General features: G+C 44.4%; 1 protein-coding gene and 1 long non-coding RNA gene across 3 annotated transcripts in view; one reads left to right on the forward strand and one right to left on the reverse strand.

Moving 5' to 3' along the window:
* Positions 1-850: 850 nt before the first annotated feature.
* On the forward strand, positions 851-7,512 carry LOC109867229 (uncharacterized). Its single transcript, XR_002251782.2, has 3 exons — positions 851-1,163; positions 5,283-5,414; positions 6,684-7,512. It is a non-coding gene; the product is annotated as an uncharacterized LOC109867229 (long non-coding RNA).
* A 2-nt stretch (positions 7,513-7,514) lies between these two features.
* snrkb (SNF related kinase b) overlaps positions 7,515-23,110 on the reverse strand; it is a 36,395-nt gene continuing 20,799 nt past the window's right edge. For both annotated transcript variants that reach the window (XM_020456252.2, XM_031801374.1), the window contains exons 3-6: positions 14,533-14,674; positions 11,448-11,660; positions 11,115-11,252; positions 7,515-11,024 (exon numbers count right to left, since the gene is read on the reverse strand). In XM_020456252.2, the coding sequence (XP_020311841.1) occupies positions 9,752-11,024; positions 11,115-11,252; positions 11,448-11,660; positions 14,533-14,674 (1,766 nt within the window). In that variant the 3' untranslated portion in view covers positions 7,515-9,751. The remainder of the gene's footprint in view (positions 11,025-11,114; positions 11,253-11,447; positions 11,661-14,532; positions 14,675-23,110) is intronic.

Below are 23,110 nucleotides of genomic sequence, written 5' to 3' on the forward strand. Positions count from 1 at the left end.
GGCCTTACTAAAGGACTGTTTGAAAATTTGAATTATTATTTTTGTATTTTTGTAAAACTGTTTTTAAAAATGTGAATCACATTTAACCTAACCCTGGGGGTAAGCGTACCCCAGTTTGGGAATACCTGATGTAGGCGATCATGGCCCGATCGGTGTGGAACGAGGAGGACTATAGCTCGGACAGAGTAACCCGAGTGGCCGTCATACCGCTTGGGGGCTAGGATCTTGGGTTCCTGGTGCAGGTTCCCTGGAGGAAGTACGGTAATGCCTGTAGCACTGGGGTGATGAGAGTTGGGCATTGGCTCCTCCTGGGTTGGGGTTGGGTCATGGTTGGAGGGAATCGGTAAGTGCCCGGAGAGTTGTTCTTGCTGCCGCCCCAGCAGTGCTCCTTGGTGGGTTATAGCATTCTGGATCTGGGTGATCTCCGCTGGGTCCATGTTGAGACAGAAGCTTGCTGTGACGTGGTGAGGTTGGACTCAGGTGCAGAGAAGAGATCAGACGAGGAATCAATAGTTAAGGATAAACATAATACTGTACTGAGAAATGGTAGCCGCAGGATCACAGTACACTTAAAAAACAACAAACAGTAAGTCTCAAAAACTCACACAGGAAACGAACACACACAGTAAACAATTCAAGCTTCTGCAAAATACAACGGAAAACACACCTCTTTTAACAGGGAAATCATAATGAGTAAATAGGACACACCTAAGTGACGTTAATGTCACTAGGACGGTCTCTGCCTCCCCCTGGTGAAAGGTGGAACCATGAACCTATAGCTTTCACTTTCTTTCTCTCAGCCTTGTTGTTACATGTTGTATCTCTGTATTCAGAGGCAGAGCCTAGAGGAAGTCGCTTGTCTGCTCAGATACTGCAACCACACAGTCGTTGCTCTCTGCGGTTAGTTCTCGACACTGTGGTGAAGCACTTGGAGCCAAGCACAAACAAGTCTGTATTTCAAACGGCCTGGCCCCTGGTTTCTGTTGATGCTATATCGATCTGCTGCTGCCCTCCTAGGTTGGCCTCCTGGACTCAGGTCAGCTGTCCCTGTTGTGTTTCTGAGTGGATGGAGTCCCTGGTCCTCATCCAGCTGTCAAAGAACGTCCAACCTGTTACCAAGAGGTGGCTCATCTCCCTGATCGAGGCATCCGAGCGAGACGGAGGTGAGAGGTCAGGTTAGCTAGGATCAGCACCAGGGCAGAGGTCTGACTGTTGTTCAATTGTTTCAATTGTTGTTCAATTGTTTGTTTCGTTCCAACTCAGTACTATTAAGTATTAACCAAATCTGATTTAGCTGATTCGCCTGTAGAGGTATGTTCAACAATGTATAGAAATGTTTTATATGTTCAATATTCATGTTTATATTTTTCAATATTCATAAATGTATGTAAGAAATGTGTTGTTAAAATCTAAATACTACTCATATTACAGAGCAAGTGGTAAAGCTTCATATGACACCGACGTACTGTTTGTACTGTATTCTGTTTACCTCAGCATTTTCTGTCCTCTCTGTCATGATCTTGCTTAGCTAATCTGTTCTGCAGCATAGCAGAGCACCACCTCTGACTGATCATTTCAGTGTTCTATCTTGTCTTCTCTCACTCTCTGTGATCTGCATTTGTGAGTGATAAAGTACACCTTCCCTCGGCATGAACAGCAGAGACTGAATGACATCAGATGGTACTTTAGGAAGCCGATATGGAGACAGCCTGTCCCTAAACAACAACAACAACATGCAGTAAACACAAACACACACACACATTTACTCCTTTGCCCTACTAAGGATCTCTCTCTTCATGTGAAGACGCAATCCAGTCTTATTTTGAAGGCACCTTACCGTTTTACTTCAGTTTTTGAGACTTCTACACCTGAGTCCTGGCTTCCTAGGCCTGGTCCTGACCTTTCTTCTGCTGGAGGTTGTTCAGGTGGTGGAGTGGTGACGGAGCAGGCGGGGAGGGGTGATGGAGGGGGAGGAAGATGACGGACCCTGTCAGCGGTCACATGTTACAGGCTGTGTTCAGCATCCTAGAATTAGGAATTAGAATACTAGAATGGACATGAACCTTCACTTTGACGGGACAAAGGTCAGACATTTTGTTCAGAGAGTTGGTTAAACATGATTTGCCAGTTCTGTGATAAAATATGTAAGTGATAATGCCAGAGAAGCACGTGTTTGGAGGATATATTGGCACGGGTGTTGTTAGGCCCGAGATAAAGTCGAAGGCCGGCTTATCAACATATTCAAATAATAACTGAAATGAAAAACATTATCTTGATAAATTTATTCATCCCTATTCCATCCTTCTGCAAGATATACTACCAACACAAATGTAGGGTTGCTACCCAAGCCAGCTGGTCGGTCGTTCTATCGGTTTGTTTGCCAGAGACACGACCGAGTCCTTCAGTCTATTTGATCTGTATCTATGGACATTTGTTCTAAATGTCCTATTGCCATTATGGTTGGCAACATTCTTATCCCTTGCTTGCTAGCTAGCCAACTACTGATGGCTAACTTACAGTAATGTCAAAAAGTGCAGAATAACAGCAAAGTAGCTGCATTTGCGTTTGTTTAAGCTGTTTTCTAGTGACATTTATTTGGATACACCCATAACAATGAGCTAATGAGGCGCGATTTCGTGCCTCGATGGCATAGGAAATGTGCTCACTCGTCAGGACACTGTTGTTCAGAGGAGCTAGCCAACAACACAGCTAACACAATCACTTCAAAATTAAGCTGTACAGATTGCAAACTAGCTGCACTTTGTTTCGTTTGACTTTTTTTCAATTCACCTTTCTTTGTATATATCCATAAAAATGATACCAGCTGATTCATGATTACGACTGGCTGAGAAAAGCTGCCTGCCTGTCTATCTCGTCCCGACAGCTGGAGATCGAATTTGAATATTGAAACAATGTTGCAAATGTCGAATAGCCAGACATCAAGGTTTATACAAATCTCCGCTGTTGAAAACTAAATGTTAGTCTAAAAGAAATGTGAGATAATGTCTAGATGCTTTTTATAGTGGATATCAAGTTTATAAATTGCCTGGCTGGGCTGATGAGACAGTGGATTACACAGTCAAATGGGACAGAGTAAATAGGCAATTTAACATCATAGATTTAGCTGGTGGGACACGATCAATGAGGGCACTATCGAAAGTACGTATGCATAAATCATCAGATATATTTTTACGTGATTTGGAAAATGACATACAGTATACTTGGTTTTACTTGCATTAAGTACCTACAGTGGCAAGAAAAAGTATGTGACCCTTTGGCATATACCTGGATTTCTGCATAAATTGATCATAAAATTTGATCGGATCTTCATCTAGTTCACAACAATAGACAAACTGTCACGGGATACTAGGAGTGGTGGGTTGGAATCAGGCGCAGAGAGCAGGGTTCAGTATATATCGTGATTTATTCTCAGGCCAACAAACGGTCACACCAGCATAGAACAGACCAGCCCAAACACAGGACCAAACAGTCCGGAGAATACACACATGAAAACCACATCCAACAGAGTAACAAAAAACAATCCCGCACAAAACAAGGGCGGGACAACCTACTACATATAGGGAAGCTAATTAAACTAAAATAGACACAGGTGAAACTAATAAGACAAAACCAACAGACAAACGAAAAAGGGATCGGTAGCGCCAACTTCGGTGGAAGTCGTGACACAAACACAGTCTGCTTAAACTAATAACACACAAACAATTACACATTTTCATGTCTTTATTGAACACACCAAACATTCACAGATCAGGGTGGGGAAAGTATGTGAACCCTTGGTTTTAATAACTGGTTGACCCTACTTTGGCAGCAATGACCTCAAGCAAATGTTTTCTGTAGTTGTGGCTCAGACCTGCACAACGGTCAGGAGGAATTTTTGACCAGTCCTCTTTACAAAACCGTTTCAGTTCAGCAATATTCTTGGGATGTCTGGTGTGAACTGCTCTCTTGAGGTGATGCCACAGCATCTCAATTGGGTTGAGGTCAGGACTCTGACTGGGCCACTCCAGAAGGGGTAATTTTCTTCTGTTGAAGCCATTCTGATGTTGATTTAGTTCTGTGTTTTGGGTGGTAGTCCTGTTGCATCACCCAGCTTCTGTTGCGCTTCAATTGGTGGACAGATAGCCTCCTGCAAAATGTCTTGATAAACTTGGTAATTCATTTTTCTGTCGATGATAGCAAGCTGTCCAGGCCATGAGGCAGCCAAGCAGCCCCAAACCATAATGCTCCCTCCACCATACTTTACAGTTGGGGTGAGGTTTTGATGTTAGTGTGCTGTGCCTTTTTTTCTCCACACATAGTGTTGTGTGTTTCTACCAAACAACTCAACTGTAGTTTCGTCTGTCTACAGAATATTTTGCCAGTAGCACTGTGGAACAATCAAGGTGCACTATTGCGAATTTCAGACGTGCAGCATAGTTTTATTTGGACAGCAGTGGCATTGTCTGTGGTATCCTCCCATGAACACCCTTCTTGTTTAGTGATTTACATATCGTAGATTCTTCAACAGAGATGTTAGCATGTTCCAGAGATTTCTGTAAGTTTTTAGCTGACACTCTAGGATTCTTCTCAGCCTCATTGAGCATTCTGCTCTGTGCTCTTGCACTGTGGACCGATGCACATCAAGGTTTTAAGAGATACTTCTGTAACCCTTTCCAACTTTATGCAAGTCAACAATTCTTAATCTTAGGTCTTCTGAGCTCTCTTTTGTTTGAGGCAGGGTTCACATCAGGCAATGCTTCTTGTGAATAGCAAACTCAAATTTTGTGAGTGTTTTTATAGGGCAGGGCAGCTCTAACCAACATCTCCAATCTTTTCTCATTGATTGGACTCCAGGTTAGCTGACTCCTGACTCCAATTAGCTTTAAGAGAAGTCATTAGCCTAGGGGTTCACATACTTTTTCCAACCTGCACTGTGAATGTTTAAATTATGTATTCAATATAGACAAGAAAAACACAATAATTTATGTGTTATTAGTTTAAGTACACTATGTTTGTCTATTGTTGTGAAAAATTTGATGACCAATTTTCTTTTTCTTACCACTGTATTTCAGTTCAACAAAGGCTTTCTGCAGGGCAATAAAGGCAGATTGAAGCTCTGACAGAGGCTGGTCAGCTGTGGGGGCAATAGCAAACACAACAGTGTCATCTCCATACAAGTTTTTTACAGATAAACCACATATCTGTATTTGCTCCTGTCCTTGTATGTACCTGTAACCATATTACTGTATGCCTATTACTGTATGCCTATGTGTATGTTTCAGACAGCGTTTGAGGTTCTGGGCTTTGTCTCAGTCATGTCTAACTGCTGGCTGCTGCCTCCTCGGGTTAGGCAGTTCTGTCTGGGGGGAGGGATCAGCGGCAAGAACATCATACTCTTCACCATCCTGGTCGAGGTACAGTATGAGGGAGGGGAGTTAGGTTTGGGGAGCCATCCTGGTGGAGGTACATTATGAGGGAGGGGAGTTAGGTTTGTGGAGCCATCCTGGTAGAGGTACAGTATGAGGGAGGGGAGTTAGGTTTGGGGAGCCATCCTGGTGGAGGTACAGTGTGAGGGAGGGGAGTTAGGTTTGGGGAGACATCCTGGTCGAGGTACAGTATGAGGGAGAGGAGTTAGGTTTGGGGAGCCATCCTGGTAGAGGTACCGTATGAGGGAGGGGAGTTAGGTTTGGGGAGCCATCCTGGTAGAGGTACAGTATGAGGGAGGGGAGTTAGGTTTGGGGAGCCATCCTGGTGGAGGTACAGTATGAGGGAGGGGAGTTAGGTTTGGGGAGCCATCCTGGTGGAGGTACAGTATGAGGGAGGGGAGTTAGGTTTGGGGAGCCATCCTGGTGGAGGTACAGTATGAGGGAGGGGAGTTAGGTTTGGGGAGCCATCCTGGTGGAGGTACAGTATGAGGGAGGGGAGTTAGGTTTGGGGAGCCATCCTGGTGGAGGTACAGTATGAGGGAGGGGAGTTAGGTTTGGGGAGCCATCCTGGTGGAGGTACAGTATGTTGTTACTGTTCATCGTCTGCCCAACTGACAGTGTTTGTCAGCATAAATCCAGTAGATAGTTAAAAAAATTGTTCTGTTTGGTATAGAAGAGGGAAAATTGGAACGCTTGTATATCAGGACAATGCCATATTGATCGATTTGGGACAAAAGCTTGAAAATTGACACACTTGTATAATTTTTCACACTGTACAAAACCTGATATAGTGCCATTTCAGCAAAGCCCCGTGTAAGCATGTAGTGCCCCCTGGGGCTATATAGACCCAACACAGTGGAAGCCATGACCCAAAACATCAATACAGGTAAATGCATTTTCACCATTGACCTATAGGAGGCGCTACAGGTCGAACCGGGGCTTTGATTGAAATGTAATTTCATCAGGTTTTCTTCAGCGTGAAAAATTATACAAGTGTGCCAATTTTCACACTTTTGTCCCAAATTGATCAATATGATATTGTCCAGATCCTGGTCAAGATGATTCTAGCCTTTATGATCCAAGACAAGCAAGACTGGGTGAGAATAAAGAGGGAACAGATTGAGATCCACTCTCTGCAAGGTCTTGAGCAGCAGCTGAGAGTGATCAGATTTAGTTTAATCGTTAATGATACAGAAAAGCCCTGAATATTATGGAACAATCAGCTCAATGACAAACATCTCCCTTTGACTCCTGCAGAAGCTTTGAAGGCTGTGGAACCCCTGAGGGTGTTCGTGTTTCCCATCCAGTGTTGGTCTGGAGACTCTGGACCTGGGGGCTCATTAGAACCAGCTGCCACGACGAAGATGGTGATGATCCACAGACAAGTCTGGGAGCTGAGCCATGAGAGCCTGCTCTCCGCCCCAAGAAACTCTGTCAGTATCTCCCTCTGGAGGACTGCTTCAGTCATAACTAGAGTGGTCTCTCATGTCATGGGAGATACTAGAGAGAAGGCCAGGGACTAAAGGGAAACGCAAAGAAGAAGAGCTAAGTTCATTGTGTTAATATAGCATTAGCATCCTTTTTTTTTCATGTTGCATATCATTTTGTAAAATGTTCCCACAGTGTGCTCCATGTAATTTCCCATTATCAGTGTTACATTGTACACTTAACTTATAATAGGCACATCACAAACACAACGAGAGTACTTGATATCACATAATATCTGTGCACTTCTACTTGAAGTTGACTATATTTTAAACATTTGGATTGATGAGCTTGTTGTTGGAATATTTGTAGGCCTATCTATTACATATGTATTATCAGTATCTTTTAAAAATGAAGATTGCAGTGTTGGATGAATGTAGATAGCAAGGCTGATGGTTGTACTTGATTTAGTATAGTTTACTTTGCCATCAAAATTATTTGTACAGTATGCTCTTGTCAAAATGTACTGAAATCCACTTGGACTTTCATCTGACCTGCTAAAAAAAAGACAATGTTCCATGGCCGTTTCAGAGGAGTAATTATACATTGGTTTATCCTTACTATAGTACATATACCCCATTAAATCACATCACACACCATATCTCTGGTTTAATCCATTTTAATAAATAAATACAAAAATAAATAAATCTCATTGAGACCTAGAGTTGGATTCAATCCGTAGCGCCTAAAATCAGCGTTATAGCGTGATTGAAATTTAAAGGTGAAATCTGCTGTTCAAACAACAAAGGCCACCCCACCGCTGATTTGGTAAACAGAGGAGGGATGGGGCTGGAGAAATGTAAGCGCTCTCAAATTCATAGACTGAACTATGGGTGCAAGGACTGACCAGCTCTGAGATTAAAATGATAGTTTTAACCATGTTTGGAGGCTATACAATGTTTGTTTACAAACAAAGAGGTGTAAAAGGTTAAAATATGTATTGTGATGGGGTACAACAGTTGAACTAAGCTCATTAGGCATTTATAAGTTATATTCTTCAAGAATGAGGGGGTATACCACCAATTTAAAAGTCAAAAAATGGACCTAGCAATCACAAATTGCCGTTTTAAATGCAATGCTTCCGCGGTAAACACTTCATATGTCGGCTCAATCGAAAATTACTTCCAAATTAAACCGTGCTACAACACTGATCTTCTGCGCTACAAATTGAATCCAGCCCTATAGTCATAGTTTAAATCAGGTTCAATGGGCCGACAGACAGACAGACACTTCCCAGGTAAGGTGACTCCAGGCTAGGTGTGGAGGAGACAGCTGGTTGGCGGAGTGGAATGGAGACCCCCCCCCCCATCCAATGACAGAAGAGGAAAGGAGACAGGGGAGGTTGAAGTGTCCATATCATATGAATGTGTGACAGCTGAGGTTAGTGCTCTGTGTCCATCACTACACTCTTCTCTTCCACAACGAGGGGGATAAAAGTATGCCATTAATTCTGCTCTCATACAGTCCTCTGGGGATTCCACTGATGAGAAAGAACACAGCTTTCTGAGGACTCTCGTTCTATAACATTTCTTTTTTGCATAATAGCTAGTTCGCATCTAGATTAGGATTTCTGATTTGATCAAGTGGTATCTCTTAATAGTATGTATAGGTGTACTCTCAGAACCATAGACAGACAGAATACATATATACACAAATCCCCAGGCAAGTCCAACAACAATATGCAGGGACACGGTTTGTTTGTTTAACGGCCCAGAGTACACTGAGGCATATGTGGTAAATAATACAGATTTAAATACAGGGATTTAATGTACAGTATCTGTCATCACTCTCGAGACTGATTCATTCTGTCACACTTAGATACCACAAAAGAATAGTTATTATCACGCACCTGTGGATATGTCCTACGACAAAGAAACTGTTGTCCGACAAAATAAAAGGGTTCAACAGCATTTGTAAGAATAATGACGAAAGATGTTTAAATAAAGTACATATACACACAAACAATCTGGAAGACCTGCATTTCCGTAGTCGATATCATATCCATTTTCAAAAGTCTCTTGTATTAAACCCTGTCCAACAATTGTTCACAGATTTTGCTCTCCCTGCATTAGTCAGTTTAGGTCCCAAACCTTACACCTCTCAGATTACCACTGACGTATCCAACCCCCAGCATTAAATGATACCATGCTTCCACCTACATTGTCAATAGCATCAACCCTTTCATCAGTCCGCTAGCTGAGCTAATGTAGACGGGCGGCTGAGGCAGGGAGTATAGCTGTCCCCTCTACGGCATGCATCATCTTCATGCTAGACATTACAATTATAGCACTGTACTAGCAGGCCTCAGAGTGACAACATACCATACGCTGAAATGGGCTCAGTTCGAGATAAGCTAGTGCAAAATGAAGAGCTACGATATAAGGGATTTTATAATAGCAATCAATACAAAGCTATATACTATATAGTGATAGTCTAAGAAGACTACACAAAAAGCAGTTAATAAACTTCAGTACATGGCAGCACAAGAAGTTGAGTTATTTTCTCACAAAGGAAGCAGCAGTAGATGCTAAGTATAACGAGGTAAGGGCTACACAGATCTAACAAGAATTGTCTACAAAATGTCTGAGGTCACAGTAAGATAGTTCAGTTCAGGTCGGCTGCAGACTTCTAGTTCAGGTAGGATGCAGACTTCTAGTTCAGGCAGGACCCAGACTGCTCTGGTGTTTTGTGTTGAACTAGATGGATCGGTGACAGGCTCTGGCCTGGTGTGAGGCTGTCTTGAGGGGCCTGAGGACCCCTAGTTTGTGCCCCGTGGCCAGGCTATAAAGTGAGTGAGTGATGTGCGAGTTATAGGGAAGTAAAGCTACAGGTGGCCCCACCTACAACACGTGGCAGCAGTTGTACTGGGCGAAGGGCAGGAGTTTCTCCTTGGAGGTGGGCTGGATGTTGAAGGACAAGGCCTTCTCACAGAGGGGGAACTGCAGTAGGCGGTCTCGCAAGTTCACGTTCTTCCCCTTCCCAGGATCCAGTCTGACTGCAGGGTCGGTCCCCGCCTCTCTGAGCCCAAGAGGGCCCTGTGGTGCAATATGGGATCTCTCCAACTGGAGCTCCTCCGGCATTTCCCCCTCAGACTCTCCTCCAGGCCCACCCACCTTGCGTGTCGTCTCCACTCCGTCAGGACCCAGGTCCACACAGTGGTTACGTGGCAGAGAGCGGGGTGAAGCGCTTGGAGTGGAACCCCCACCCTGCACCAGGAGCTTAGGCTTGGACTCTGTGGTGTTGTTGTTGTTTTCAAGCATAGTGTCTTCCTCCCCTTCCATGATGTATGGGGTAGGAGGCTCTCGTTGCCCCCGACAACACTGCACCCGCCCTAGGCGAGACAGGCATGGAGGATGAGCTTTCGGAGTGAGTTGATTATCTACCACTGTCTGAATCAGGTTTTCTAAACCATTGATTGGCTGGTCTGCAGTCGCATGACTACCTAGCCTCAGTGGGTCACATGACATATCCTCTTCCTCCATGGGCTTCATGGGCTTCAGTGGAGTCAGAGCCTCCACTGTACCCTGTTCCTGTCTGGCTGCCACCTGGTCAGACTCCATATCTTTGTTGTGGCTGGAAACCTTGTCCTGCTGTTCCCTGTTCCCCTCCCCCCTCTTTGTGTCCAGTGCTTCCTTCACTGAGGTGCCCAACAGGCCTGTTTCCTCTCCTTGACCTGGCACTACTCTAACTGGGTGCCTCTGTGGAGCCTCTGGAGCTGAGAGCATGGGACTTGACTGTTCTGTAGACCCAGTGGTTGATACCAAGCCTACTATGTGAGGCAGTGCTTGAATATTATGAAGTCCAACATGTGGTTTGATTGCCTCTTCCTCCTCCTCTTCTTCTTCCTCATCCTCTTCACAGATCAGCTGCAGGGCTCCCAGGTTTTTGACCTGCAGGGGTTCATCAGGGGGTGGGGGGTGCAGGGTGAGCCCCGGGCAGGGCCCTGTACTGTACTCAGGGAAGGGGCTCTCTGTGCGACTTGGCTGTGGCTGGAGCAAAAGGGGCCTGTGGGCCAGGAAGTCCCCAGACTCTGACACCCCTCGGCGGGGACAGCCAGGCAGCAGTCCATGGAGCCCCCTCTGCTCCAGATCCAGAGGCTCAGACAGTGGCCTCCTGTAGAAGAGACAGGGACATTAGTAGTGTTCATGATCCGTTAGTGGCCTAGTATGTAATGTGACTGTCAGGGACGTGAATAGGTCTTACTGGAGTTGTGGTGGCTCAGCCCATGCGCTGTCGACTTTGGGCATCTCGCTGGGCTGCTCCTGCTTGTCTCTCAGGATGCGCTCCCCCAGCAGGTAATACGTGGCTGTGATGTGGTTGTATCGGTCTGCCTCTAGAGCCCTGGGTGCAACACAATGATTGGTATACACTTAAAATAAAATAATTAACTATCAAAATCAACTACATCCATAACGCATATCACCAAGCTCCCTTGCTTGAAAAACTTACAGATCTGTGGCAGGGTACAAAGGAAGAGGATAGAGATTGAGAGAGAGAGAATATGGGAAGGAGAGGGAGATGTAGAGATGTCCTCACTCTTGGATGGCGTCGCGGTCTGCAATGTTGCCACTGGTCATGGCCTGGAGGATGACCTCGTGTTCCTCTGGGGACAGGCTACGGTGGGAGGTGAGGGGGGCGGCACTGTGTCCCGCGGGCGAGGGGTCGACCCCTAGTAGCCAGGGGTGGTTCTCGATCTCCTGCAGGGAGGCACGGCTAGATGGATCCCTCTGCAGCATATGGGAGATCAGACTGAGAGAGAGAGAGAGAGAGAGAGAGAGAGAGAGAGAGAGAGAATTAATCTTCTATGGACCAGATACTATATATAAATATCTCCTTTTGGAACACCGGTACAAGTGAGTGAAGTTCTCATGTACACTGATTCAGTAATTGACAGGCAAAGCACATAACCCCATATATCTGTGATAGGAGAGGGAATGAGATCAAACTGTCCATCTCATAGTTAATCAATATTTATGAGTGCCTGCAGACCTCAGACAGTCTTTAGGTGCACCCATGCAGGGCTAGGCAGATAATTTGCTGAGAAGCATGGCATAGTCTGACTCTTGGCATCATCATGCAGGCTCTGAGACAGGATGGGGACTTTGTATTTCTCTCTTATATGTGTGTGTGTGCAAAGAGGTATGCATAGTCTGCATCAGACATCTATTTGTTCATGCGACTGTTTTATTGCACTGCAGTGGAAGGCTGAGCGGCCTCTATAAGCTCATTTGAATTACCAGCAGGGGGTGCCACTGCGCCCTCCGTGTCACATGTATTTATTTATTTAATTAGGCAAGTTAAGTTAAACTTCTTATTTACAATGACGGCCTATCCCGGCCAAACCTTAACGACACTGGGCCAATTGTGTGCCACCCTATGGGACTCCCAATCACGGCCGGTTGTGGTATAGCCTGGAATTGAACCAGGGTCTGTAGTGACGCCTCTAGCACTGAGATGCAATGCCTTAGACCACTGAGCCAACTCGGGAGCCCAAGTCGGGAGCTTAGTGTATGTGTATACACTAAGCTCTTTCCATGACATGACTGGCCAGGTGAATCCAGGTGAAAGCTATGATCCCTTATTGATGTCACTTGTTAATTCCACTTCAATCAGTGCAGATGAAGGGGAGGGGACAGGTTAAATAAGGATTTTAAAGCCGTGAGACAAATGGGGCATGGATTGTGTATGAGTGCCATGGTAGTAGGTGCCAGGCACACCGGTTTGAGTGTGTAAAGAACTGCAATGCTGCTGGGTTTTTCCACACTCAACAGTTTCCTGTCTGTATCAAGAATAGTCCACCACCCAAAGGACATCCAGCCAACTTGACATAACTGTGGGAAGCATTGGAGTCAACATGGGCCAGCATCCATGTGGAACGCTTTCGACACCTTGTAGTCCATGCCCTGACAATATTTAGGCTGTTCTGAAGGCAAAGGGGGTGCAACTCAATATTAAATCAAATCAAATCAATTTATATAGCCCTTCGTACATCAGCTGATATCTCAAAGTGCTGTACAGAAACCCAGCCTAAAACCCCAAACAGCAAGCAATGCAGGTGTAGAAGCACGGTGTTCCGTGCTTCTATTATATCAGGTGTTCCTAATGTTTTGTCTGTCTGTGTGTGCGGGTGTGTCTTTACGTGGTTTAACCATGTAAGACCAGGATCACCAAATCGGCGTATGCACTTATCAGAAATGTTCTATTTGCCCTTAAATCCATCTATACTGTTCAAGTACCCATGCTTCTCTGAACCTCCAATAATGCTGTTGGTGTTTGGTATATCCTATTCATACAACTACTGAAATATTTATAGAAATTAATTATTTACATACCATCTAACTGACCCATGCATATCTCACAACACTACTGTAGAGTAAAGCACTAAATACAAATTAAGAGTTGCTTGAGAGAGAGAGAGAGCAACAGAGGAGAGAGAAATAAATAGCTGGGCAACGAGAGAGAAAATGAAAGAGATGAAGGGTGGGGAGAGGAGGTCTCTGCTTTCGTTCAGTTGATTGTTGCCCGCAGGACTAAACTGTTTAGCAAGAAATCATCTTCCCATTAAAGGAGCTTTCATCAGGGCCCTGGTCATGTGGCCCATGTTCTATGTTTGGAACTGTTCTTGAGCCAGTCATCCAGATGTCTGAGGCAGAGTCATCTGCTTCGGAACCACAATATCTGCCAGGTCTCTGGTCTGAGGTTCATGGGCTGCAGGGGTGTTCTTCAGTCTCAACCACAAATAGCACTGGTACCAAGGGGCTCAGCTAACACAACTTTTAAAACAAATACAGCTTTGTCAAGATTGATCTTTAATATATACCAGATCTGGGGTCCGATATGGAATGGACTAGGTATGCAGGGATTGATCGCACCCATGCCAATCCAATACAGCATGGGCCAACTCACTCAATTTCCTATAACGCCTGACATGAACTTTCCCTTTAGTCAGCTCTTTATTCTACCCACTGGTTGGCTTGCCCCCTCAAATCAACACTCAGTATTGTATTCCCTATTCAGTGATTGGCTTGCCCCCATTGACAAAAACAGCCAATGATCACAGGGTACACTGTGTCTAGAGATCTGTTTGTACAAGGTTGTCAGATAGGTGTGAGGTTTAGAGTTTGGTCGATAGGAGACACTGGTTTATCATTTCTGGGCATGATCTAGGGCAGTGTAGGCTGGGGCAGTGTAGGCTGGGGCAATGTAGGCTGGGGCAGTGTAGGCTGGGGCCGGGCAGGCTAGGGCAGTGTAGGCTGGGGCAGTGTAGGCTGGAGCAGTGTAGGCTGGGGCAGTGTAGGCTGGGACCGGGCAGGCTAGGGCAGTGTAGGCTGGGGCAGTGTAGGCTGGGGCCGGTCAGGCTGGGGCAGTGTAGGCTGGGGCTGGGCAGGCTAGGGCAGGTAGGACAGGTTGGGGTAGGACAATTTGGCGCATTGTATTCATAAACACGGAGAGCTGACAATCATGATAATCATGATTATTGTGTGTATTTTTGTCATATAACCACAGTATCTGACCGAATAATAAAACCATATGACATATTCTTACTGTGTTAAGGTCAATGCGTGGATGTGTGAGAGAGAGAGCTGGGGGCCTATCTCTGTAGGTGATGGGTGGTACTCACTCTTTGCAGTCTGAGGAGACGTGGGCTGGGACGGTGTAGTGACAGTCCATGATCATGGTGAGCGTCTCACTGTCATTGGTCTCCTGGAAAGGGGGCTGTCCACACACCAGCATGTACAGGATCACCCCCAACGACCAGATATCTGTAACACAAACACCATGCATACAGTCATCATATGATACAATACTTAAACACCCTGCCACACTTGAGTAAAGTGAGTACGCACACACATACTATATGATCACTAGGGCCTAGAGATTTGTATGGTCAGGTCACAAGATCATGAAAACATCATTTTCCTAACAGAAAACAAGCACTCAAACAAACCAACAAACAACCATCTACAGTATAACTTGTTCCTCAATAGGCTGGTTTCAGTAGCTGAAGTATATGATGTTTTTTACAGAGCCAGGCATTTGTCCCAGACAGCTGTGTGAGTACATAACTCTTCCTCCCCCAGGCAGACTGGGTCTGGAGTCTGAATCCTGGAGCGAGCAGACAGGCCTTGAGACACTCATTGTCAACCTCTCACCCACACTGTAAGTTGCCCTATGATTGCTTGCCCTAAAAGACAGAGAGGCAACCTCTCACCCACACTGACACAGGCCCTGCTCAGAGCCTTCTATTTGTCTCTGCTCTTATTGAGTGACATTCTTCAGCGTGCACGGTGCACGCCCTTCCTGTCTCCTCCCCTCTCCCCTTCCTCAGGGCCAGAGTAACGCAAGGTCTCTGGAAGCGCTTTCAGAACATCCTGCACCCAGAACAACTCAGAACAGTGTGTGACCTGTCACAAGTAGAGAGCAGCTGTGGAACATGGGGGCTGGCCACAGAGAACTAATCTTTTTCGGGATGGTTCCATTCCAAGATATCTCTCCAGGAAAATAAACCTCCCTCCTTCTCAGTCATGTGCATCGAGAAAGGAGCACTGGAGAGAGTACGTGAGAGAGATGGCGAATCGAATATGTAACCCAATTCCCTGAAAAGGGGCTGATTCAAATACCATACATACAGACAATCTTTATTTGCATGTTGTTTATTCAGGGGCCTCCCGGGTGGCGCAGTGGTTAAGGGCGCTGTACTGCAGCGCCAGCTGTGCCACCAGAGACTCTGGGTTTGCGCTCAGGCTCTGTCGTAACCGGCCGCGACCGGGAGGTCTGTGGGTCGACGCACAATTGGCCTAGCGTCGTCCGGGTTAGGGAGGGTTTGGCCGGTAAGGAAATCCTTGTCTCCATCGCGCACTGGCGACTCCTGTGGCGGTGTGTTAAGAAGCAGTGTGGCTTGGTTAGGTTGTGTTTCGGAGGACGCATGACTTTCAACCTTCGTCTCTCCCGAGCCCGTAAGGGAGTTGTAGCGATGAGACAAGATAGTAGCTACTAAAACAATTGGATACCACGAAATTGGGGAGAAAAAGGGGTAAAATAAAAATAAATAAATAAATAAATAAATAAACAACTGGGCAAGTCAGGTAAGAAAAAATCTTATTTAAAATGGCGGCCTCTTACCCAGAGTGAGTTACAATTAGAGTATCCATCTCTCTGGGATAGGCGGGACGCTTGCGTCCCACTTGGCCAATAGCCAGGGAAAATGTAGAGCGCTTTAAATCACACATGTAAGATACCAAATTAAAGTTACACTCGTTGTGAATCCAGCCAACCTGTCAGATTTCAAAAAGGCTTTTTGGCGAAAGCGTAAGATGCTATTATCTGATGATAGCACAACAGTAAACAAAGAGAGTAGCATATTTCAACGCTTGCAGGCGCAACACAAAACACAGAAATAAAATAAATCATACCTTGCCTTTGACGAGCGTCTTTTGTTTGCACTCCAATATGTCCCATAAATATCAAAATTGTTCCTTTTGTTCGATTAATTCCATCGATATATATGCAAAATGTCCATTTATTTGGCGCGTTTAATCCAGAAAAACACAGCTTCCAACTTGTGCAACGTCACTACAAAATATCTCAAAAGTTACCTGTAAACTTTGCCAAAACATTTCAAACTACTTTTGTAATACAACTTTAGGTATTTTTAAACATTAATAATCGTTCAAATTGAATACGGGACAATCTGTGTTCAATACAGGAAGACAACAAACTCACGCTACTTTTCAAGTCATGCTCCTCTCTCAAAAAGTACACTTCAAATGACACTGATTCAAGATGGCCGTACTTCTTCATTACACAAAGGAATAACCTCAACCAATTTCTAAAGACTGTTGACATCCAGTGGAAGTGGTAGGAACTGCAAACAAGTCGCTTAGAAATCTAGTTTCCCAATGAAAACCCATTGAATAGACAGTGCCTTAAAAAAACAACAACATCTGAATGTTTTGTCCTCTGGGTTTTGCCTGCTACTTAAGTTCTGTTATACTCCCAGACATGATTCAAACAGTTTTATAAACTTCAGAGTGTTTTCTATCCAAATCTACTAATAATAGCATATCTTATATTCTGGGGATGAGTATCAGGAAGTTGAAATTGGGCACGCTATTTATCCAAAAGTGAAAATGCTGCCCCCTATCCCTAAATAGTTCCCCCTCTCTTCCATCTACACACAATACCCCTTACTCACAACGCAAAAACAGTTTTTTAGAACATTTAGCAAATGTATATATTTTTTTTAAGATGGAAAAATCACAGTTACATAAGTATTCATACCTTTCACTCAGTACTTTGTTGAAGCACCTTTGGCAGCGATTACTGCCTCAAGTCTTCTTGGGTATGACGCTACAAGCTTCGCACACCTGTATCTGAGGAGTTTCTGCCGTTCTTCTCTGCAGATGCTCTCAAGCTCTGTCAGGTTGGATGGGGAGTTATTTTCAGGTCTCTCCAGAAATGTTCAATCAGGTTCAAGTCCGGGCTCTGGCTGGGCCACTCAAGGACATTCAGAGACTTGTCCCGAAGCCACTCCTGCGTTGTCTTGGCTGTCTGCTTGGGGTTGTTGCCCTGTTGGAAGGTAAACCTTCGCACCAGTCTGGGGTCTGGAGCGCTCTGGAGCAGGTTATCATCAAGGAGCTCTCTGTACTTTGCTCCGCTTATCTTTCCCTCAATCCTGACTAGTCTCTCAGTCCCTACCACTGAAGAAAAATCCCCATAGCATGATGCTGCCACCACCATGCTTCACCGTAGGGATGGTGCCAGGTTTTCTCCAGATGTGACGCTTGGCATTCAAGAATGATGGAGGCCACTGTACTCTTGGGACCTTCAATGCTGCAGAAATGTTTTGTACCCTTCCCCATATCTGGAATTATAGACCATTCCTCTTTACAAAACTGTTTCAGTTCAGCAATATTTTTGGGATGTCTGGTGTGAACCGCTCTCAAAATCTGTTTGAGGTCAAGACTCTGACTGGGACCCTCCAGAAGGTGTATTTTCTTCTGTTGAAGCCATTCTGTTGATTTAGTTATGTGTTTTGGTGGTTGTCCTGTTGCATCACCCAACTTCTGTTGAGCTTCAATTGGCGAACAGATAGCCTTACGTTCTCCTGCAAAATGTCTTGATAAACTTGGGAATTCATTTTTCCGTCAATGATAGCACGCTGTCCAGGCCCTGAGGCAGCCAAGCAGCCCCAAACCATGATGCTCCATCCACCATACTTTACAGTTGGGGTGAGGTTTTGATGTTAGTGTGCTGTGCTTTTTTTCTCCTCACATAGTGTTGTGTGTTCCTTCCAAACAACTCAACTGTAGTTTCATCTGTCTACAGAATATTTTGCCAGAAGCGCTGTGGAACATCCAGGTGCTCTTTTGCAAATTTCAGACGTGCAGCATAGTTTTTTTTTGGACAGCAGTAGCATCGTCTGTGGTGTCCTCCCATGAACACCATTCTTGTTTAATGTTTAGCATATTGTAGACTCGTCAACAGTGATGATGTTAGCATGTTCCAGAGATTTCTGTAAGTCTTTAGCTGACACACTAGGATTCTTCTTAACATTGAGCATTCTGCGCTGTGCTCTTGCAGTCATCTTTGCAGGATGGCCACTCCTAGGGAGAGTAGCAACAGTGCTGAACATTCTCCATTTATAGACAATGTGTCTTCCTGTGGACTGATGAACATCAAGGCTTTTAGAGATACTTTTGTAACCCTTTCCAGCTTTATGCAAGTCAACAATTCTTAATCTTCGGTCTTCTTGGATCTCTTTTGTTCGAGGTATGGTTCACATCAGGCACTGCTTCTTGTGAATATCAAACTCAAATTGTGTGTGTTTCTTTTATAGAAAATAATTTTGTCAGAAAGTTGTTTTCATTGCAAGTTAAAGTGTACCGTTAGCTAGCTAGCTTATGCTAGCGGGCTGACTCGCTACCTAACGTTACGTGATCTGTGTAGTACTATTATTCATATCTCAGAAAGCCATTTGCATTGCTAGTTTTAGCCTAATGTTAGCTATGAAAAATACACTTTGATTTTAATTGATACAGTGTTTACCAGAGACGGTAATGTGAAGAACATGACCTGCAACAATGTCAGTTAAGGATATAGGCCAAGGACTAGATAGTGTATTTTTTATACCACTTTCAACACTTTAACATAGGTTGTATACTACACTATCTGTTTAGCACATGGCCTCACGTGAATCCTTAAAAAGATGGGTGGGACTAAGGCTTAAGAGGGTATGAACGATGCTGAATGGGTGTAGACAAAGAAGAGTAGGTATACCAAAACATTCAAGGACATTCTCTCAAAAGTGGGGTTACAAGTTTATCAACTTTCAAAGCTGAATTACTTTCCCATTGTTCCTCAACTGCAGTGTATTATATAAAAATTTCTAGCTCTGAGCCTTTGCTTTCATCCAATGTAAAAAACACAATTTAAAATTTTGCTACATAAGACCGAATCGAGCCGGTCGGGCACATGTAGAAAACAATGTAGTTCATTGTTCCAGAGAAGAGAAGTGCGTGCTGGTCTAAGCAGAGACATTCCCCTGACTGACAGTCAGACAACTCAGCCTGAACAGAACAGCCTCATGGGACAGGACAGTGGGCGTCATCACAGCTGCATGCTGGGACAGAGGAGATTATGATGCCTGCTGAGTGCATGTTACCATTGTCCCAGAGGGCTCTTGACAATGAAAACAATAACCCTCACTCTCTTTCTGCCTCGTTACCATATCTATCCCACATATATAAACATTCACACAGAAATACTCTCATGAATGCGCGCACACACACAGACACACACACACAACCCTCTCCACCTCAGTTATACAACGGCAGCAAATTCAAAATGCGACGCTCCCTCTCTCAATCCACTGGGGATTTCCACATATTCTTACCACACATTAGATCTGACAGATCTGCAGTGCTGCACTCAAAACACACATCACTCGCTGCTAAACAAGCACAAACACTGTCTTCACCCTTTACCCTGTCAAAAGCACAATTATCGTCATCACTCGTCTCTGAGCCCAGGGAAAGTAAACAGAAGTTGAAAAGTGAAAATCAACCATGAGCACCGAGCATTCGATCGTAAAGCAAATAACCTTTCCTTGGCTGAGCTGCCATATTTAATCAAGCTCAGTCCAATAAATCGTATGTATGTGTTCCCACTACGTAACATATTAACTGGAGTTAGCCTTTTCTCTGCTGATGACTCCTGAACACTGAGATACATGCACATAATAATGTGTGTTCAAAGGGTAGAACATGAATAGCTGGCCTTTTTAAGTTAAGGTTCAGCTAATGACATCCGACAGCCAGAATGCCCCATGGCACTGATTGCTGTATGAGGGCAAAGGTTACCCATGTGGAATCCCTGTGATTATTCTCCTGATCTGTTCTCTTCCTGCAATCTCGATCTATAAACAGTAGGGTCAGAAATTATTGACACAGTTGATAAAGATGAGCAAAAATGACTGTATAAAATAAATAATTAAAATACTGCTAACATTTGGTTCCATGGAAGTTGGTTTCACCCAAAAAAATTATGAAGCCATACGTTTCCTGACCGGTAAAACATAACCTTTTTCAAACATTCTGAGAACAGAAGTGAAAATTTTCCTGGGAGGTTTTATTAATAAATGCTCTGAGAAGGAAATTATCATTTATTTTGAGGTTTTTGAATAACTTCCTTACAACTTTCAGTGATTTATTTTTTATTTATGTTTACCTATACAGACTTTTGATGACACTGCTAGCTTATTTTGGGTTAACTTTTTTGGGATTCCAAGCACAGATAGAACACATGAAAATGTATTTCCTCAGGCATGAACCATGCAAACACTTTTCTTATTATTACACGGCATCAATGAGATTAAAAACTATAATCTTCTGTTCTTTATCCATGGAATTAGTCCACTGTGCCACCAAGATGGAGCTTAAATGCCTTGTTTGTTTGTTTTTCCGCATACAAAGCTGTTCATTTTAGTCTATTCAAACAGACCCTATTTCAAACAAAACAAGCACTCATTAATATCAGGTGTGGCCAATTAGGTGTGGCCAATTAGTGGGGGCGGCCAACACACCTGAACACACTTAAGTAAGATGGCACCGAAGAGGATGGCTGACGTTTTACATTTTTTTTGAGTCATTTGTAACTTATTTTGTTTAAACTTATTTTGTACGTAATGTTGCTGCTACCGTCTTTATGACAGAAAATAACTTCTGGACTTCTGGACAGAACTGGGATTACTCACCAGGAACTAGAAGAAGCTTTTCCGTTAACGAGTCCGATGAGAAAGATATACTGCTCTCCCAGGAACAGGCCCAGATCCCCATCATTTGCGTGAAGAAAAGACGGAGGAGAAGAGGACGCAGAATGGGCTGCCTTTTGAGAATCTGTAGGCCAGCGAGTAAACTCCCACTGCCATCAATTCTACTAGCTCACATGCAATCATTGAAAATAAAATTGATGACCTACAATAATCCTACCAACGGGACATTAAGAACTGTAATATCTTATGTTTCACCGAGTCGTGGCTGAACGACAACACAGATAATATAGTGCTGGAGGGATTTTCAATGCACCGGCAGAACAGAGAAGCTACGTCTGGTAAGATGAGGGGTGGGGGTGTGTCTTTTTGTCAATAACAGCTGGTGCGCGATGTCTAATATTAAAGAAGTCTACAGGTATTTCTCGCCTGAGGTTGAGTACCTTATGATAAGCTGTAGACCACATTACCTACCAAGAGAGTTATCTATATTATTCATAGCCATCTATTTAGCACCACAGACCGATTCTGGCACTAAGACCGCACTCAACCAACTCTATAAGCCAATAAGCAAACAAGAAAAATCTCACTTACAAGTGGCGCTCCTAGAGGCCGAGAACTTTAATGCAGGCAAACTTAAATCAGTTTTACCACCATGTCACATGTGCAACCAGAGGGGGAAAAAAACTCTAAACCACCTGTACTCCACACACAAAGATGCATACAAAGCTCTTACCTGCCCTCTATTTGGCCAATCTGACCATAATTCTATCCTCCTGATTCCTGCTTACAAACAAAAACTAAAGCAGGAATTACCAGTGACTCGCTCAATGATAAGCTACAGGACTGTTTGCTAGCACAGACTGGAATATGGCATTGAGGATTATACCACCTCAGTCATCGGCTTCATCAATAAGTGCATTGACGGCATGGACCCCAAAGTGACCATACGTACATATCCCTACTTGAAGCCATGGATAACAGGCAACAGTCACATTGAGCTAAAGGCTAGAGCTGCCGCTTTCAAGAAGTGGGACACTAATCCGGATGCCAATAAGAAATTCTGCTATGCCCTCAGACGAACCATCAAACAAGCAAAGTGTCAATACAGGATCAAGATTGTATGCTACTACACCGGCTCTGACGCTCGTCGGATGTGGCAGGGTTTGAAAACTATTACTGACTAAAGAGGGAAACCCAGACGCGAGCTGCCCAGTGACGCAACCCTACCAGATGAGCTAAATGCCTTTTATGATTGCTTCTAGGCAAGCAAAACTGAAACATGGAAGAGAGCACCAGCTGTTCTGGATGGCTGTGATAATGCTCTCAGTAGTGAGCAAGACCTTTTAAACAGGTCAACATTCACAAAGCCGGCAGGCCAGATGGATTACCAGGACGTGCACCCAAAGCATGCGCGGACCAACTTACAAGTATCTTCACTGACATTTTCAACCTCTCCCTGACTGAGTCTGTAATAGCTACATGTTTCAAGCAGACCACCATAGTCCCTGTGCCCAAGGAAGCGAAGGTAACGTCCCTAAATGCTTACCGCCCCGTAGCACTCACATCAGTAACGATGAAGTGCTTTGAAAGGCGGGTCATGGCTAACCTCAACAGCATCGTCCCGGATACCCTAGACCCACTCCAATTCGCATACTGCCCCAACAGATCCACAGATGACGCAATCTCAATCGCACTCCACACTGCCCTTTCCCACCTAGACAAAAGGAACACCTATGTGAGAATGATGTTCATTGACTAAAGCTCAGCATTTAACACCATAGTGCCCACGAAGTTCATCACTAAGCTAAGGACCCTGGAGCTAAACACCTCCCTCTGCAACTGGATCCTGGACTTCCTGATGGACCACCCCCAGGTGGTAAGGGTAGGCAGCAACACATCTGCCAAGCTGTTCCTCAACACTGGGGCC

This window comes from Oncorhynchus kisutch, linkage group LG22 (genome assembly GCF_002021735.2).
Source record: "Oncorhynchus kisutch isolate 150728-3 linkage group LG22, Okis_V2, whole genome shotgun sequence".
Classification (NCBI taxonomy): domain Eukaryota; kingdom Metazoa; phylum Chordata; class Actinopteri; order Salmoniformes; family Salmonidae; genus Oncorhynchus; species Oncorhynchus kisutch.